Raw genomic sequence first — 18,047 nt, forward strand, 5'->3', positions numbered from 1 at the left:
AAACCGGGCAGAGGGCATGGTGAGGCGAGGGGACAATGAAGCTCCAGCACCCCAGGCCTTGCTGTGGGGCCAGGTGGGTGGGCTGTGCTATAGGCTCAAGGTGAGAACTTGGGCACGGTTGGGTATCACTGCCCTGAACCGGTGCTCTCTGGAAGTGGGGCCTGAGGCTGGACTGATCCATCTCAGGGTGTCCCGTCTCCCCTACCTGCCCTCTTGAGTGGAAGTTAGCAGGAGCACCAGCAGCTCTGGTCCTGCTAACCGTCTGCGGTACAGCCTACAGCCCTTCCTTCCTTACCAACTGTACTTTGGTCTGCCAAACTCCTCAGCTCAGAGGAGAAACGACAGGGGCTCTTTTCTGTTATGCTTAAGATCATGGCCACAGTAGGAAGCCCAAGTAGAGTTTGCAGTGCCCACTTCTACCTGTTGCCTGTCACTAGCTCCCCAGCCCACCAGCAGGTTTCCTTGGAAGTCAGGGCCCCTGTGAAGATACGGGCATGAACCAGTGTGGGGATGGCTCCTCTAACCAGGGAGATCGCACCAGAGCCTCCTAGGGACCCATCTGGCTCGCTTGGGGGGAGAGGGCGGTTATCCTGGGGACCCTCTCAACGTGAACAGGAAGAGACAGCAAAGAGAGGCTTCAGTTTCACCAAGATGCCTTCGGATCTCAGAACTTTTTTAGGGGGATGAGCACCTTACAATTCGACCAAAGGGCTGCCTCTTGCCCCTGAGTACAGACTCCTTGACTCACTGTGCATTCGCTCTCAAACCCAGAAGCACTGCACCTGTGTGCGTGTGTGTGTGTGTGTGTACATCTGCTTTAAATTTATTTTCCTTTGCCTCTCTGATGCCTTCCGTCTCATTTCTCATGTACTCCCATCATCTCATTGCTCAGAACCCACACGGTGTTTTATTTGCCTGGGACCCATTCATGTTGGGACATTTCTTACCCTCAAGTTTGCCGGCCTGTAGAGGAGGGCAGAAAGCCCTTGAGAAGTGTATTTTGGCTTAGCTCCTGTAACCTTTAGCAGCTCAGCGCTGCCTGGTTCTCTAGGGCAGGAGGAATCAGAGGGTCTTGACCCCCTGCAGAGAACCCAGGTAACCAGAGGGGCATCACCTCCTGTGGAGAGGGGCCTGAGCTGTGGGGGGAAGGAAGGCCTCTGAAGGACAGATGGAGCAGATGGGCCTGGGAGGGAAAGAGGGCAGATGGACCAGAAGCAGGCCTCACCCCTTCCTCAAGCAAGTTACGTGGCTGTTCCTGGAGTGGAGCCTGCAGCTCCATGTGTGTGACCCGTGTGGCGGGTGAAGGGATGGGATATAACCTAGTCCTTGACAATCACAGGAGAACACGGGAAAGGCAGCTGGGTGTCAAGGCAGCTTCTCTGGGGAGGAGCCTCCACAGCCAGTCTTTGAAATCTAGGCCAGTATTTTAACAACCCTGGTGGCAAAGTGGTTATGTGTTGAGTGGCCCAACTGTAAGGCCAGAAGTTCAAAACCACCAGCCACTCTGTGAGAAAGACGAGGCTTTCTACTCCCACAAAGAGTTGCAGTCTCAGAAACCCACAGGGGAAGAGCCACCTTGTCCTATAGAGTCACCGTGAGTTGGAATTGACTCGATGGCAGTGAATGAGTTTTATTTTTAATAGGATTAGAAAAATGCTCATACACCTAATGTCATAGAAATGTGTTTTATTTAAGCATATGTATACATAAGTGTGCTACAAGCACCTGTCCTGAATTTTTGATGCTTCTAGGAATGCTGAGATTAGAGGGGTGGTCAGGGGTATTTACATAAGTCCCATGAAAGCACCCAGGAGCAGCCATTCTCTGCCCGGTCAGGAGGGCCATACTCCTTCCAGTGTCTCCTGAAAGGCAGGCAGTCTGAATGTCTCCTCTGTCACTGACTTCTTCGAGAATTCTTCCCACAAAAACCACGATGAAGAACGAATTCTCAAAGATCGCTTTAAAGCCCCTTTGTTTTTCTTGGGCCCGAAGCACCTAACAGTCTGGTCTGGTTTGGAAGACATTCTGTATGGTCATTCTTTGTGCTCGGGGCCAGAGTCCATGTACAAGGTTTGGTGGGGGGGGGGGGGCGTCGAGAGTTCATGGGCTGCTGACTGCCAGGTCAGCAGTTCGAGACCACCACCCTCTCTGAGGAAGAAAGATGAGGCTTTCCACTCCCTTAAAGAGTTGCAGTCTAGGGAATGCGCGGGGGCTCTTCAACTCTGTCCTGAAGGGTAGCTAGCGGTGAGGCAGAGAGGACTGGCTGGCAGTGAGCTTGATGGTGTTCCCTTCCTGTGTACCATGTGCTGCCTGCAGTCGGCAGCCCACACTCGCCTAGTCCGAATCCTTCGGTGCCACCAGCAGCGTTCTACAAACAAACTCACCTAGAGTCACAGCCAGGGAGCGGCAACTTCAGGATTCAGTCCTGCCTGCCACACCCTCCCCCATTATGCTGGCAAACCATGCCCCCTCTGCGTTGCCACGTCAGGTGGGTGGCCAGAGCACACAGATGCCCGCCTCATTTCCCCAAAGCACATAACTAGCAGCCATGCCTTTTTATTGGGCACTTAGCTCTCCGGGGCTGTGAGCTGAAAGAGTAGCAGCACTGAGTTGAGATCTAACAGTGTCGACCTAAAAATATGGTATGTGAGGTTCAACGTGGCTAATTTGTCACGGAAATTTGCCTTTAAATGTGTTTTTTTTATTGTTTCCCCCCAATAGTGAAGTAGAACTTGGAACTGTTTATGAAAGCAGTAACTAAAATGGGGGAGGGGAACCCTACTGCAGGTCAGATTATAAAGCCATTTCATTGATTTTTTTTTTTCTTCTCTCACAGTCTGCTGCCAGAAACGTTAGTTGGAAGCATGTGCTGCGTTCACTTGTTGGTATTTTACCGCCAAATCCTTGGAGATGTGCTCCTGAGAGACAGGGTGAACTTGCAGAGTGCTGGTAAGGGCTCTCTACCGCTGCGTGCTCTCAGGAACGGGATCCTGAGTACGCCCTGGGCTGCCAACCACAAGCTCGGCCGCTCGAAACCACCCTCTGCTCCGCAGGAGAAAGACGAGGCTTTCTGCTCCTGTGAACAATGACCGTCCCAGAACCTCACGGGGCAGTTCTACTCCGTCTCATAGGACAGCCATGAGCCAGAATTGACTCGATGGCAGCGAGAGGCAGGACTCCCTAGACTGTGATTCTTTATGGAAGCAGACCACCGTATTGTTCTCCCTCCGAGTAGCTGGTGGCTTTGAACATGGACTCTGCAGTCAGCAGCCTGATGCTTAGCCCATAGTGCCACCAGGGCCCCTCTGCTCCTAAGCAAGGCGGAAGTGGAGCTCAAAGTCAGCAAAGCCTGGAGATGCCTCAAGGAGTGGTGGGAACGTGGGGTGGGATGGCGATGCTCAGTAAAACGGTTCAATCATCACTGGCCTCTGTATGTGTGTGGCTTCCGTGCTCCCCATCCATGAAGAGAAGTACCCTAAGGATTGTTGGCATCATTTGGACATGCCCAGCAGAAGGGACCCATGAAGAGCCGGGGGAAGGGTTTCCTGTGCTGAGGACATGGACAAAGACTGTCGGCCCCTGCTGTCTCCAGAGTCCTGTCTGGTGTGCGGCCTTGCCCATGTCTTTCACTATTGATGGGGAATTTGGGTGTTCTCACATAGGGCATTTAGTCCTATAGCCAGAATCCCAAACTCCAGAGTCCTTTCCACTTTATCCTCCTCCCCTTCCTGCGGCCCCAGGCACCAGCCCAGGGTCCTTTCCTGAGCACCACACATGAGGCCGAGATGGGTCCAGGCTGAGCAGCCTGCTCAGGACGTCTGTGTCCGGCCCTGGCTCCTGCTCAGCCTTCCGGGAGCAAAGGGTCTCCAAACTGGAAGATGCCTCTGCTGCCGCACAATCATCAGGAAGCAGGGAAGACTAGGGGGAAACAGACCAATGTTTCTTGGTTTTACACTCTTCACAGTCGCTGCATCCTGTTGCCACTCACAGCTGCATCTTTTTTAGGAGTCATTTCAGAACAACTTATAGACGAGTCTACAACAGACGGAGGCTAGGGGCCGTGGGGAGGTGTGGGGGAAGACTGCTCTGCTAGTGGTTGAAGTGTTTTGAATGTGTGGACAAGCCATTTAATGTGAGCAGATGCTCCGTGTCTCTGTGGCAGTAGAACATCCTCGGGGAGGTGTGTAACACGTCCTTTCCTGTTCTCGTGTTTCAGATCTGATCAGTAATCCAGTCCTGGCCACCTTCCCCAAGCTCTTGGAGCAGCCTGACATTATGGATGCTCTCAGGGTGGGTAGCATGCCGCATGATGTAAGCCTGCTGGTCCACGCTAGCACGTCTGTCGCCTGCTCCGGCTGATGCTCCCCTCGTCGATGGTGTCTTCTAATCCCTACCCGTTAGTCTAGCTAATTCAGCCTCATCCTTCCAATCTTAGCATAACTATCCCGTCTCCAGACTGCCTGCCCTGACCAGAACAGCCAAGTGGTATTGTTGGTAGGTGCCCCAGGTCAGCCCGCCTCACGGCAGCCCCATGCACATGGGGACCAAACTCCATCCAGGCCTGCGCCAGGCAGACTGGACCCTGGGAGCCAAAAGGTTTGCATTGGCTGATTTCTGGAAGCCACCCCCAGCCCTTTCTTCCGAGTCCATCTTGGTCTGGGAGCTCTGCTCAAACCTGTTCAGATCAGAAGCGGCAAGCCCCGCCGACAGGTGGGCGGTGGTGATAAGCAGTGCCGGCTGTGTGCGTTCCTGCAGTCTGACCTACTGGTTGTGCCGTGGCAAAAGACAGCTGCTGACTTCGTCCTCAGCGTGGAACTCTGAAATAGTGTGCGCGATGCATCGACTGGGGGCTCAAGGGATCATCAGGGCCCGTGTCTCTCTGTAATGTCATTTACCTTTTCTAGCTGGGGCAACAGCTGGCTGTCCGGTTGAATCACACGGACTGGCCAGCTGTCAACCATTTGAGACCTTCAAAATTGGTTGAACCTAGTGCCTTAGGACCCACCAATCTTTGAAGACCTAGAACATGACAAATGCATGGGGAGGTACCACCCAGGCCCTTGGAAGTTTAAAGCAGGCAGTCAGTGGGCGTCAGGAATCCATTTCAGCAAGGAGGCAATGGGTAAGCTGGACCTACAAGAGACCAGGGCTAAGCAGGGTTTTCACAGACAGAGATGGGCTGGAAGACACTGCCATTGCAGGTGGGAGGATCAGCCGGGGCAGAAGTCTCGAGGCAGGAAGGAACGATGCATGCTCTCAGAAGAGCAAAGGATTGAGTCTGGCACAGCAGATACAAGGATCAGAGTCGTCTGATTGATGGGCAAGGCCAAGGATGAGAGCAGTCCAACTAGCCCCACCCCCACCCCCCACTGCCACGGAGCTGATTTTAACTCAGAGCGACCCTCTCAGGACAGGCCTGAACGACCTGACCCCTGTGGGTTTCTGAGGCTGGACATCTCTGTGGGAACAGAGAGTCTCTTCCTTCCCCTGCAGAGCATGTGGGAGGTTCTAACTGCTGACCTCGTGATTAGCAGCCTACCCACTAGCCACTCTGCTGCCGGGGCTCCTGAGGCTGGAGTCAGTGGTAGAAAACCCACGAGGGCTTTATTATTTTATTTTATTTTTTTTAATGACCTCTGTCAGCACAGAGAGGGGAAAGCACATGTGGAGGTGGTGAGGTGGGCGACTGCAGCACACGAGTCTGGCAAGTAGAGGGAAAGGGGAAACCAGTCCACATTACTCCACATTGAAGCGGACTGCTGTGCTGACTTGGTTGGGGTGGGAGGTGTCAACAGAACAATGAACTTGTCAGCAAAGAGCCCAAAGAAGATGACCCTGGCATGTGGTCCCCCGTGACTTCAGTCAAGTTCACTTACTCCTGTTGGCAGTGTACCCCCCGCTAGCTTCCTGTTCCCCTCTGTGGACCTGCTGTAGGTGGCCCACCTCCTGCTTGCTTCAAAGCAGGCCGGACCTCAAACAGCCGGCAAAGTTAACCAGATAAGAAGTTGCTCATGATGTCTGTGTTCCAGCCTTTTACCTTTTAAATGGTTCATTACCAGGTATGTGAGCTGCCCAGTGTTTACTTAGCTGGGTTCCATTTGTTGTTGGCATTTTTGTCTTAGAAATGGGTCAGTGAAACACTCTGGCTCTCCATTGGGCAGCATTTGGCCCTGGTGAAGCTGTCTGAGACCCACAAGCATCAAAATTGCAGCGGGAACGGCCTCATGTCCACTGGGTAGTCATTTCAGATCAATGGCTGCCAGCCTCCCAGACGTGGCTCAGAGGGGCACAGCCTGTGCCCTTGGGGGCAGCTGCTCCTTCAATGCATCTTCATTTCCTGGGGACTCTCTCTTGGCGCCATATGTCACGTCCACCCTACGGCTACCCTGAGAAAGGTCTGCTGTTTTCATGTTAGTAGCGAGCTCGGGCAGCCAGAGGGCAATGCCTATAAACATGCCCAAACCCCAGCATCCACGGTATTCTGACCACAGTCGGGAATAGGTGACAGGGTCCTGGTGATGTAGTGGTTGCACACGGGGCTGCTAACTTCAAGGTCAGCAGTTCAAAGCCACCAGCTGCTCCTCAGGAGAAAGATGGGGCCTTTCTATTCCCATAAAGTGTTAGAGTCTTTCCCTCCAGGGCCTACCTTGTCCTATGGGGTCACTGAGTCGGCATCACCTCTATGACAGTGAGTTTGGTTTTTTGGCTTTTGCTTTTTAGGGAACAAGGGAAGGAGAGGGTGAAGTGTTGGCCTGCTAATCACAAAGGTGGCAGCTCAAATCCACCAGCCATTCCCTGGGGAAACCCATGGAACAGTCCTCTGTCCTAGAGGCTCCCATGAGGAAGACGATGGCAGTGGCTTGGGTTTGGATTTGGAAGGAGGCAACCAGCTGTGCCCAACTCCCAGCTGGTGGCCGGTAGCGCAGCTTTGAACGGGTGTGGCTTTCCAGGGTCCTGCTGATGATAATGCTCTCCCGAGGCCCTGCTGCTGCCCTGCTGCTGGAGACGGATTCTTGCCCTGGAAAGCAACATCCCTTCAGGACTGAGCAGTAGGCAGCCCTCTGTGAGGGCCTGTAGCTGTTGGCGTCCTACCAATGTCCGACCTAGATGGGCTGCCCTCCAGTGTCGACAGGGCCTTGGGTAGGAGCGTGATTAGACTGAACCCTGAAGCCCTGCCCTTACTCTGCTCACCGTCATTGTCATGGCCAGTGGAGGCCTAGGGAAGTATGGTACCTTTATCCAAGACAAAGGGCATGGCGTCGAGGGACGAGGTGCGCCTGAGCCGAGCCTCGGATGCAAGTGAAGACTGGCCAGTGAATAAAGAGGACTGGAGAAGGGTGGCGCCACTTGAATTGTAGTGCTGGGTAAGAGGAGTTATTGACAGTACCACGGACTGCCAAAGGACAGAGAAACCGTGGAGTGCGGTGGCCCTGTACTGCTTGCACAAGGACATGGGGTTCAGGCTGCCCGGCACATGCACCCTGTGACTCACTCGAACGCCTGGGCAGTCCTTTCCCAGACTCACCTTAAGACAATCTGCGCCCACAGTCGCTATGCTGAATTCTGAAACTTTCCTCTAAGTGTATATGCTGGAGTGACGATGCGCACACGGGGGAAGAATTACAAATTCCTGGGCTAACATCACGTGTATGTTTGCTTTTTAGAGTTCGTGGGCTGAGAAAGAAAGTACACTGAAAAGATCAGAGAAGGTAATGAGACTGTCCTCGCTGAATGTCACGTTTGCTTGCATAGTGTAATATGTCTTTGGGGGGGGGGGGACAAAACACTAAAGCAGCCATAGTCACAGCTTCTCTCAACCAGTCAGTTGTGCCAGGCAGTTGCAGAGACAAACTCCACAAAGGGTAGGAGCGACATTTCCTAATGTGGGTACTGTTGCTATGTTGTCCGGTGCTCCGACTCGTACGACCACCTAACACCGCCACGTCCTGGGCCGTCCTCACACTTGTCCTTGTGTTTCAGCCCACACCACAACCCCGGGCCACTCCATCTTGTTGGGGGTCTCCCTCTTTTTTCACTGCCCCTCCGCTGTACCGAGCATGATGTCCTTCTCCAGGGACTGGTCTCCTGACAACACGTCCAAAGTACGTGAGACGAAGCCTCGCCATCCTCGCTTCTAAGGCGCCTTCTGGCTGCACTTCTTCCCAGACAGATTTATTTGTTCTTTTGCAGCCCGTGGCACTTTCAGGCTTCTTTGCCAGCACCACAATCCAAATGGATAGGTGGTTCTTCAGTCCTCCGTATTCAGGGTCCAACTTCCGCATGCATGCGAGGCAGTTGAAAACACTATGGCTCGGGTCAGTCGGGCACACCTTCGTCCTCAAATTAGCATCCTTACTTTTCAGACATGTTGTGCAGCAGCCTTAACAAACGCAATGTTTTGTGAGATCTCTGACCGCTGCTTCCATGAGCATTGAATGTGTATCCAATCAAGATCGACTCCATGTGAACATCAAACTTTTCTCCATTTATCGTGCTGTTACCTATTGGTCCAGTTGTGAGACCTTTGGGCTTCTTCACCCTGAGTCATAATCCGTAGTGCAGGCTGCAATCCTTGAGCTACACCGGCAAGTGCCTCAAGTCCTCCTCACTTGCAGTAAGCAAAGTTACGTTATCTGAACATCAAAGGTTGCTAATAAGCCTTCTTCCGAACTTAAAGCCACAGTCTTCCTCATATAGTCTAGCTTCTCTGATGCTTTGCTTAGCGCACATGTAGTGAGTAAGTGTGACGAGAGGATGTAACCCCGATGCACACCTTTCTTGATTTGAAACCACGTAGCATTCCCGCGTTCCCTTTCGTCCAGGTTCTGAATGAGCACAATGAAGTGTTCTAGAATTCCCACACAGGCAAATGCCTTTGCATAGTCAATAACGCACAAGTAACAATCTCTCTGGTCTTCTCTGCTTTCACCCACGGTGCCTCTGACATCAGTAATGACATCCCTTGTTTCACATCCTCTTCTGAGTCCAGCCTTGTCAATGTAGCGCCACAACCAGTCTTGGATGATCTTCAACAAAATTGTACTTGAGTGTGATGTTAATAATGTTGTTCTGTAATTGGCACATCCTGTTGGGTCACATGTGTTTGGAATGGGAACAAATATGGATTTTCTCCAGTCAATTGGCCAGGTAGCTTTCTTGTACATTTCTTTGCATAGACAAATAAGAGCGTCCAGCGCTCCATCAGCTGCTTGAAATATTTCGATTGCTATTCCATCAGTTCCCGGAATCTTGTTTTTGGCGAAGGCTTTCCGTGCAGCTTGACGACTTCATTACCACTGGCTTTGGTCATGTGCTAGCTCTTTGAAGTGGTTGGAAGTCAACCCAGTCTCTCTGGTGCCATGACTGTGGGTTCTTTCCATCTTTTTTTGGTGCTCTTGCGTTGTTCAATATTTTGCCCATGGGATCCTTTCAAAAATGCAACTTAAGACTTGGATTTTTTCTTCTTCACTTCTTTCCATTTAAGATGGACTGAGCATGCTTTCCCCTTTGGGTTTGCTAACTCCAGGTCTTTGCACATTTCATTATAATATTCTACTTTGTCTTCTCAAGATACCCTTTGAAATTTTCTATTCAGCTCTTTGACTCCATCATTTCTTCCGTTTGCCTTAACTACTCGACTGTTGAGAGCAAGTTTCAGGGTCTTCTGACATCGACTTTGACTTTTGTTTTCTTGTCATTTTCAGGACCTTTTGCTCTCTTCATGTATGATGGCCTTGCTGTCCTCTCACAGCTCATCAAGTCGTCTGTCATTAGGGTTCAATGCGTCAGATCTGTTCTTGGGATGTTCTCAAAATTCACATGAGCTATATACACAAGGTCATATTTGGCTTCCGTGGACTTATTTTCGTCTTTGCTCTGCTTCCGGGTGAGCCTGCATATGAGCATGTGAGGTGATGGTCTGTTGCGTCGTCAGCCCCTGGCCGCCTTTCAGCTGCTGAGATTGCGCTTCTCCATCATCTCTGCTCACAGACGTAGTGCATTTCTGTGGATTTCATCTGGAAAAGTCAACACCTTTTGTGTTGTTGGAAAAAAGCATTTATGATGAAGAAGTCGTTGGTCTTGCAAAATTCTTTCATACAGTCTCTAGCTTTATTGATCATTTCTCTTCTACTTCTCATTAAGGCAGCATTTCCCAGCTACTTTCCCTTCCTCTTTATGTCCAGCGCTCACACTGCAGTCACCGATAACCATCAGTGCAACCCGATTGCGTTGCTGATCCGTTCTGGACTGAAGGCAGCAGTGCAGGTGTTCCGTTTCTGCATTCCTAGCTTGCGTGGTTGGTGCATGAGGTTGAATAACAGTTGTGTCGACTGGATTTCCTTGTGTGAGGGCAGAGATGATCTTACCACAGACAGCTAGGCCCTGCGGGATCTTGAACTGTTCTTTTTGGTGATGCATACAATGCCATTCTCCCGAATCTGTCCTTCCCAGCAGAGTAAACCTCGTATGACTGCCTGACTCAAAATACCAAACCTGCCCATTGCAGCTCACGAATGCCTGGGATAGCAATCTTTATGTGTTCCATTTCATTCTTGATGGCTTCCAGTTTTCCTAGACTCCTACTTATATGATCCGAGTTCCAATGATTAACAGATGTTTGCAGCTGTTTCTTCTTATTTGAGTTGTAACCCATCAGCACATGAACAACCTGAAGAGTGTCCTCCTTCCACCCACGTCACATGGTGCATGGCGGTGAGAAGGTGGCTGTGGGCCTGCGGCGACGGTATGCAGATGCTCTCCGGAAGGTCTTCCGGGGCCCTCCTTCGTAGTCTGCTCTTAGTCTGGAAGCTCCAGGGAAGATCACTCTGGGTGATCCCACTGGTCGTTGACATACCGGGGACACAGCTTCCAGCATCCCAGCCACCCACAAACCACCACACCAGGACTAACTGACAGACATGTTGTGGAATGTGGAAACTAGCTCTCTAAAAAGAAACACTTGGCCCAAACAGTCAGTTCAGATTACGGAGTTTTGTTTGAAGGACTGTTTCTTAAGCAGAGTCAGATTTCACTTAAAAAGCAAGTCCCTCCGCTTTCAGAGTGGATCTATATGGGTCAGGAGAAGGCAGCAGTTGGCCTGAGCTGTGGCATCTACTGAAAAAGCACATGGCTCATGCGTACGTTGCCCAGATACATGGCACCTACCCACAGAAACTGCTTTATTGAGTGGTCGGACCGCTGTAATACGGGGTTCCTCGGGCTTCTGTGAAGGGCCAGGGAGCAACGATTCTAGACTTGGTGGGCCAGGTGGTCTGTGTCACAGCCCCACCTCTGCCAGTGTCGCACAAGCAGCCAAGAGAGTGTAGTGATGCCTGGGCCTCTGGAATGTTCTTTACAAAAACCGGCTGTGAGCCATCTCTGGCCCACGAGCCACCGTTGGTCAACTCCTGACATAAAGGGCTCATTCCCTGCAAAGAACTTGGAGCACAAGTAAACCCCTTCATTGTTTTTAAACGCATGATAGATCAGGTCTGCATTTGAATTTCCATCTGAGCCATCTCACTTGACATTTGCTAGAACCTGCTGGCCTGGTACAGCCAGGGGCTGTGCCCACAGAAGATGTGTTGTCTCCCACCCCCAACACACACACACACACACACACACACACACACACACACATATCAGCTGAAGCACACGGTGTTAGGGGAGGGGTGCTGTATAATGTGGACTGATGTCTCCTTCCCCAGCCTGCTGGGCTCTGAAATCACCACCCCAACCCATCCACTTTGGGGCTTGGCCGGTAGTGTTGGTACTCCAGCACTCTTGCTGTCCGGGGCGGATCGGACATGCTCAGTGTCAACGGACGTCCTCCCTGAAACGATCCTGGAGGCACGCCAACAGGCTGTGACTCCTTGAGTCGCTTTTCTTTGGATTTCATGCAGAACACTCTGTTATGACAAGCTGGCAGGTCTCTGTGGTCCCTGTAGTGGTATGGTTAGCTGAGCCCACATCCATGTGACAGAATTAGACCGGTATCCTTGATGGAATGTGAAACAGCCTCAAGGGAACCCGTGTGGTCGACACTGGTCTCCGACTGTCCGGCAGAACCACTCACCCCCACTGAACATTGGTTCTCACTTGTGTCCCCTCCTGAGCAAGTGACTGGTTCAGAGCTGGTGGGTACCAGGGACACCTCTGCCCCCTCCCTGGGGTGGGTCTTTCAGTTACCAGAGTTCGTAGAATTCAACACACCTCATAGTAATTTGTGTGATGCTGTTTCCCCAGAGAGACCAAGAGTTCCTGAAGGCCGCGTTTACCCTGGTGTACCACAACTCCGTGTACCCGCTTATCCATTCCAAGCTCCTGCCCCCATTCCGGTGGGCAGAGGAAGAGACGGAGGCCACGCGATGGAAAGTTATTGCCAACTTCCTTAAGCAAAGCCAAGAGGAGGAGGGCGCCCTCCATGCCCTTTTGTCGCCAGAAGGAGCTCATGAGCCTTTTGACCTTTCAGAACAGACTTATGACTTCTTAGGGGAAATACGAAATAACGTTACCTGACTTTCCGTGGAGTCTGGGGGCACTACCCTATGATGACAAGCAAGAGGGCCCACCCATCCAAAATAGCTATCACGTCATCTTTAAGTTTTACTATTTTATACAGCTTTTTGTCCAACAATTTGAATGTTTTAATGCAATAAAATAAAGTTTATAATGAATGCCATCTAATATAAATTGAAAGAGAATATATTTTTTCAATGCTCATCTAACTTTAATTGTACACGAAGGATTTATATAAAAGCAAGATCTGTATCGATTTATATAAAAGCAAGATTTTATCAACAGCTAAATTTATGATCATTCAAGAATGTGAAAAGATCATACACAGAATTGTGAAAGAAATTGTAAATCATACATCTGAAGAGAGTCTAGTATCCAGAATATCTACTTTATGATAACTCCTAATAAAATTTATGCTGTGAAATGAAGGAGAAATCAGAATAACCTCTTTAAGAAAAAAAGTTTTGTTAGTACTTAATTCAGTTTAGTATTTAAATGTCATTTGCTCTAGTTAGACGCAAAAGCACAATCTATTCTTGTCTCTTTAAATCCATGTATAAATACTCTTTTAAAAAAAACATACCACAAACCCCCTTACACATTGAGGCACGGGGTTGATTCAGCCTTTCAAAGAACAGATATGAGCTAGTCAAGTTTTACTGCATTTCAAGTGTACCCGAGGCTGCCGGGAAATGTGCCAAACCCTCAGGGCCCACGAGTGCCTGGTATTCACTGAGTGCTTGCCAGTGAGTCAGGTGATGTTCTTAGCTACCTCCACCAACCCTCACCAGGTGCTTCCTCAACTCTTGCAGGCCCTGCGCTTTCTTTCCCTCCGACAGAGCAAGGTGAGCAATCCGCCTTGAGCCAGAGCTGGGATGTGGGGCAAGTCACCATTCCAGGCAACCTTTCCGCATCGTGAGCGCTCCCCCCAGTACTCGAACAGCTAAAGTCGGGGTGTGAAAACAGGCTGTGAGAAGACCGTGGGGGAGGCAGCATGGCAGGGCTGCAGGAAATAGAAGCATCTGGTGACACGCTGCTGAGGCATTCCCCCCTTAGGGGCCCTGATCAACCATGGCCTTCTGTGCTTCACCTCAGCCAACTTACACCGAACCCGCACTGAACTCCAGGCGGGCCTCAGGCTCAGAAACCAACTGGGAGAGAGTCCCCAGCCCCAGAAGTGGGGCAGCGCTAGGCATCCTGGGGCTCAGTGCACCCTTGAGCCTCCCAGTGGTCTGCGCTCTCCCTCGGCGCTCCAGTGCCCGGCACAGGGCCCATTTCTGATGAATCCCTCATAGGGATGGTCTTGTTTCTTTTCCTCCCCCCCCCCCACCCTCAGCCTCCTGTAAAATCTTTACGCCCTAAATGGAAAATTCCACGTTTTTCTTTTTTTAACCATTTGACTTATTCTTGGCGCTACGCCACGGGTGGAGTATTTTGAATGAAAGAAAACATTGCCCTGAGTTCCTCTGGATGAATGTACAGCATGAAGGAAGAGAGATAGCTTTCTTTAGAATGTGTTTCCAAAGAGCCAGCTTCCGTGTTCACTTGAGAATGTGTCAGAAATTGACAAATGGGGGACAAACGTCATAGTTTCTGACACACACAAGCATGGATGGCTATGAAGGAAAGCAGGCCCAGTGACGGCGCTGAGGCCGCAGAGCGAGGCACAGGTCAGTCATTCTCAGTAGAGGGACACATCCGCAAGGGTGGGTATCGCTGCCATTCAGAGACTCCCAGTCTCTCCCCAGTGGGTGGAATCCTTTTTGTTTTAACAATGAAACCACTCTGATTTTTCAAATACCACTTTTTAGCTTCCAAAACAGGAAGAGGTTGTCAAGGCGCCAAAAACATCCTGGAAATGAATCCTTGGGGCTGTGTATCAAGGAACCTAACTTAGCACATTGAATGAATCAGGAGAGTCACGGTGCGGGAGCGAGGGTTGTACTGCTGGTAGTGGAACAAGGCTCTGGAGTGCCTGTCACTTTTTCAAAACTAGAGACCAGCTTCATCTGAGAAACTTAAGTTTCTGTCTGCAAGCATGAAACAGAAGGAAACAGTGGGGTTTGCTGTCTCCAAATGGCTTCAGAAATTCAGTGAAAACCAAGCAAGTTCTATACCCGAAAGTATGTGGCAAAAAAAAAAAAAGGTTTTTCACTGACCACAGGAAGGGACTAGCAGGCTCTGCAATGATGACAGGACCCCAGACACTCTGATAAAAGCAGCAGGTTTCTGGGGATGCAGTTGAGATCTACACTTCTCCGGGGCTCATCCCCCCACCATCGCAGACCACCCCACCCTGGGGTCTCACGCTCCACTGTTTATCTAAATGGCCTTGCTGGCCATCTTCCCGAGTTAGAACACCCCTACTGATTAACCTTAAATGGGTTTTTTTGTAAGTGTTTGTGTAGGATTGGTGCCAGTTCTCCCCTTACTGCTTGATAGAAGTCTTCTGTGAAACCATCAGGCCCTGGGGGATGATGATGATGATCTTGCCATGGGGAGGTCCAGGTAGTATGGCAGGTGCCAGACCCAATCCAGGGATACATGTGGAAGCCAACTAAAAAGGAGGGGGAAAGAAAGGGCAAAAAAAGAGTCATGGGTAGCAGGGGAACAGGGCACTAACCCACCCAAGGGGAAGGTATTGTTTATATCTCCACAGGAGGGAGGGAGGGAGGGAGGGAGAGAGAGAGAGAGAGAAAGCAAACAGACTTGAACCCTGTGTGCCAAGACGTGAATGCAACATACCGGCATGAATCAGGGAACCAATAGAGAGGTCTGCATTGCCGGCTCCAATCCCAACTACATGGACACCCCACTCCTCTCCCAGAAGAATTCACTTCAGAGGACAGCACTGAAGCTACAGCTTGTAGAGGGACATGTCTGATCAGAGCACACAGGAGCAAATGAAGAGGGAAGAAGAGAGAGCGGAACACATCCTGGTCCACCAAGCCCTGAGGACAATATCCCTGCTCAGAGCAGCCAGTGCACAGAGAGAACCATAGGGCCAGCCCCACCATGAGACACGACGTCCTTCACTGACCATAGCAATATGAGGAACAACGGGAGGCACAGTGCCCGGTCTGACCCCACCACACTGGGGAGAAACAGTAAGGGCATGCAACAGAGCAGCAAGGGGAGCAGAGCAATGAAGTCCCTGGGGAATACCCAAAATAGACTTTGGGGCCAGGGCATGGCACCCCATCAGACTCAACCAGAAAACACTCCTAAAGGTCAACAAACAGACCTGGAACTATTTACAGGTTTTTCCTTTTTTGTTGTTGGTTTTGTTGTTTTATTTTTTGTTTTCTTATGTTGTTTTGTTTTGATTTGTCTTGTTTTTGTGCTTATTATTGTCTCTGCACATCTATCTAGATAAGATAAGCAGGATAAGCAATCCAGAGGAGAAAATAATGAAACTGATGGTTCCAGGGGAACATGGGGGGTGGGGGGGAAGGAAGGGGGAGTCAACAAACCCAGGGACAAGGGAACAACAAGTGATCTAAAATCGATGGCGAGGAGGGTGTAGAATCCTTGGTGGGGCATGATCAGGGCAATGTAACAGAAGAATTACTGAAACCCGGATGAAGGCTGAACATGATAGTGGGACAAGAGAAAAGTGAAAGGAAATAGAGGAAAGAACTAGGAGGCAAAGGACATTTATAGAGGCCTAAATACAGGCATGTATATATGTAAATATATATAGAATTATAGGAAATAGATCTATGTAATATATTAAGTATTAAGGCAGCAGGTGGACATTGGGTCTCCATTCAAGTACTCCCTCAATGCAAGAACAATTTGTTCTAATAATCTGGCATTCTGTAATGCTCACCTTCCCTAACACAAAGACAAAATGGGTGCATAAGCAAATGTGGCGAAGAAAGCTGATGGTGCCCAGCTATCAAAAGATGTAGAATCTGGGGTCTTTAAAGGCTTGAAGATAAACAAGGGGCCATCTAGCTAGAAGCATCAAAGCTCACATGGAAGAAGCACACCAGCCTGTGTGATCATGAGGTGTTGATGGGATCAGGTATCAGGCATCAAAGACCCAGAACAAGAAATCATCAATGTGAAGAGGAGTGGGGATCTAAAGCCCATCTGTAGACAATTAGACATCCCCTTACAGAAGGGTCACAAAGAAGAGATGAGCCAGTCAGGGTGCAGTATAGCACCAATGAAACATACAACTTTCCTCTAGTTCTTTAATGCTTCCCCCCGCCCCCACTATCATGACCCCAATTCTACCTTACAAATCCAGCTAGATCAGAGCATGTAGAATGGTACAGATAAGAGCTCACTACACAGGGAATCCAGAACAGATAAACCCCTTGGGACCAATAATGAAAGTAGTAATACCAGGAGGGTAATGACAGGTGGGGGGAGGGGGGAAAGAACCAATCACAACGATCTAGATATAACACCCTCCCAGGGGGACAGACAACAGAAAAGTGGGTGAAGGGAGACAGTGTTTAGTGTAAGACATGAAAAACATAATTTATAAATTGCCAAGGGTTCATGAGGGAGGGAGGGTGAGAGAGGGGGGAAGATGAGCTAACACCAAGGGTTCAAGTAGAAAGAAAAATTTTTGAGAATGATGATGGCAACAAGCATACACATGTGTTAGACACAATGGATGGATGGAGGGATGGATTGTGGTAAGAGCTGTTAAGAGCCCCATAAATAAGTAAATTAAAGGATTTTTTGTTTTGCTGCAAGGGAGGGTCCTGTTACATTTTGGATTTTTAATAAGCCAAATCTTAGATGATGTTATATGTTCAGTATTTTGGTTACCATCAGGCTAATTTACACTCCTCTGTCACTCACTCCTGGGAGTAACCACAAGCAGAACCTGTCTACCTGGTGTCCACCTAAGAGGTCAAGGCAATGCCTCTCATCAAAACCACCTGGGGCATGGGGAAGACTCTACACTTCAAACTGCAGAGTACTACTCCCCCACCTCCAACCTCTTATTGGTCATATCTTTCAGTCGGCAGGAGGTGATGACAAATGTCGCAGTCCCCTTGCCAGTGTGCTTAGCCTGGATAGTTAGAGGAAGAAGCATATATTCAAGAAGTGATACATATGGTCTAATTCGTGAGGTCAGCCAACTCATGGGGACCCAGCAGAAATATATCATGCTACATGTAAAAACAGAGTGGGCGTGCCTTGTCCTCCAGGTAGCAGCTGGGAAACTCATCAGTTCAACAAAGGAAGTCTCATCTGCTAGCCAAGGGCCGCTTCAGTTTGCAGTACTGTAGGATATCCTTTGCTGTGAACTGACTCAACTTCCTCTTGTGTGTGCATTCCAAGTTGAACAGTCTTCCCTTGAAGGTGATGAGAATTAGCTGTCATTTAGCGGCTTTGTGTTCTGTTTCTTCAAAACAAAGAGAGACCGAGCTGTACGTATTTAAGTAACGATGTACATAAGCTTTGTAATTCATTGCCCAGTTGTTCAGCATGGTTTTGCTGAGCACCTGCTATGGTCCAGTCACAGCATCAGGTTTGGAGAACACAGTGGGGCCGTCCTG

The 18,047-nt window shown here is 49.9% G+C and overlaps 1 protein-coding gene across 2 annotated transcripts in view; it reads left to right on the forward strand.

The window, feature by feature from the left end:
* The window catches only part of NPHP1 (nephrocystin 1), a 62,415-nt gene extending 49,669 nt beyond the window's left edge, over nt 1-12,746 (forward strand). The window contains exons 17-20 of one of the 2 annotated variants that reach the window (XM_075563147.1): nt 2,837-2,949; nt 4,217-4,290; nt 7,665-7,709; nt 12,247-12,746. In XM_075563147.1, coding sequence (XP_075419262.1) covers nt 2,837-2,949; nt 4,217-4,290; nt 7,665-7,709; nt 12,247-12,519 — 505 coding nt within the window. In that variant the 3' untranslated portion in view covers nt 12,520-12,746. The remainder of the gene's footprint in view (nt 1-2,836; nt 2,950-4,216; nt 4,291-7,664; nt 7,710-12,246) is intronic. The other variant, XM_075563149.1, reaches the window with a different exon arrangement.
* The last annotated feature ends 5,301 nt before the right edge of the window (nt 12,747-18,047 follow it).

Source organism: Tenrec ecaudatus, chromosome 11 (assembly GCF_050624435.1).
Source record: "Tenrec ecaudatus isolate mTenEca1 chromosome 11, mTenEca1.hap1, whole genome shotgun sequence".
Taxonomy (NCBI): domain Eukaryota; kingdom Metazoa; phylum Chordata; class Mammalia; order Afrosoricida; family Tenrecidae; genus Tenrec; species Tenrec ecaudatus.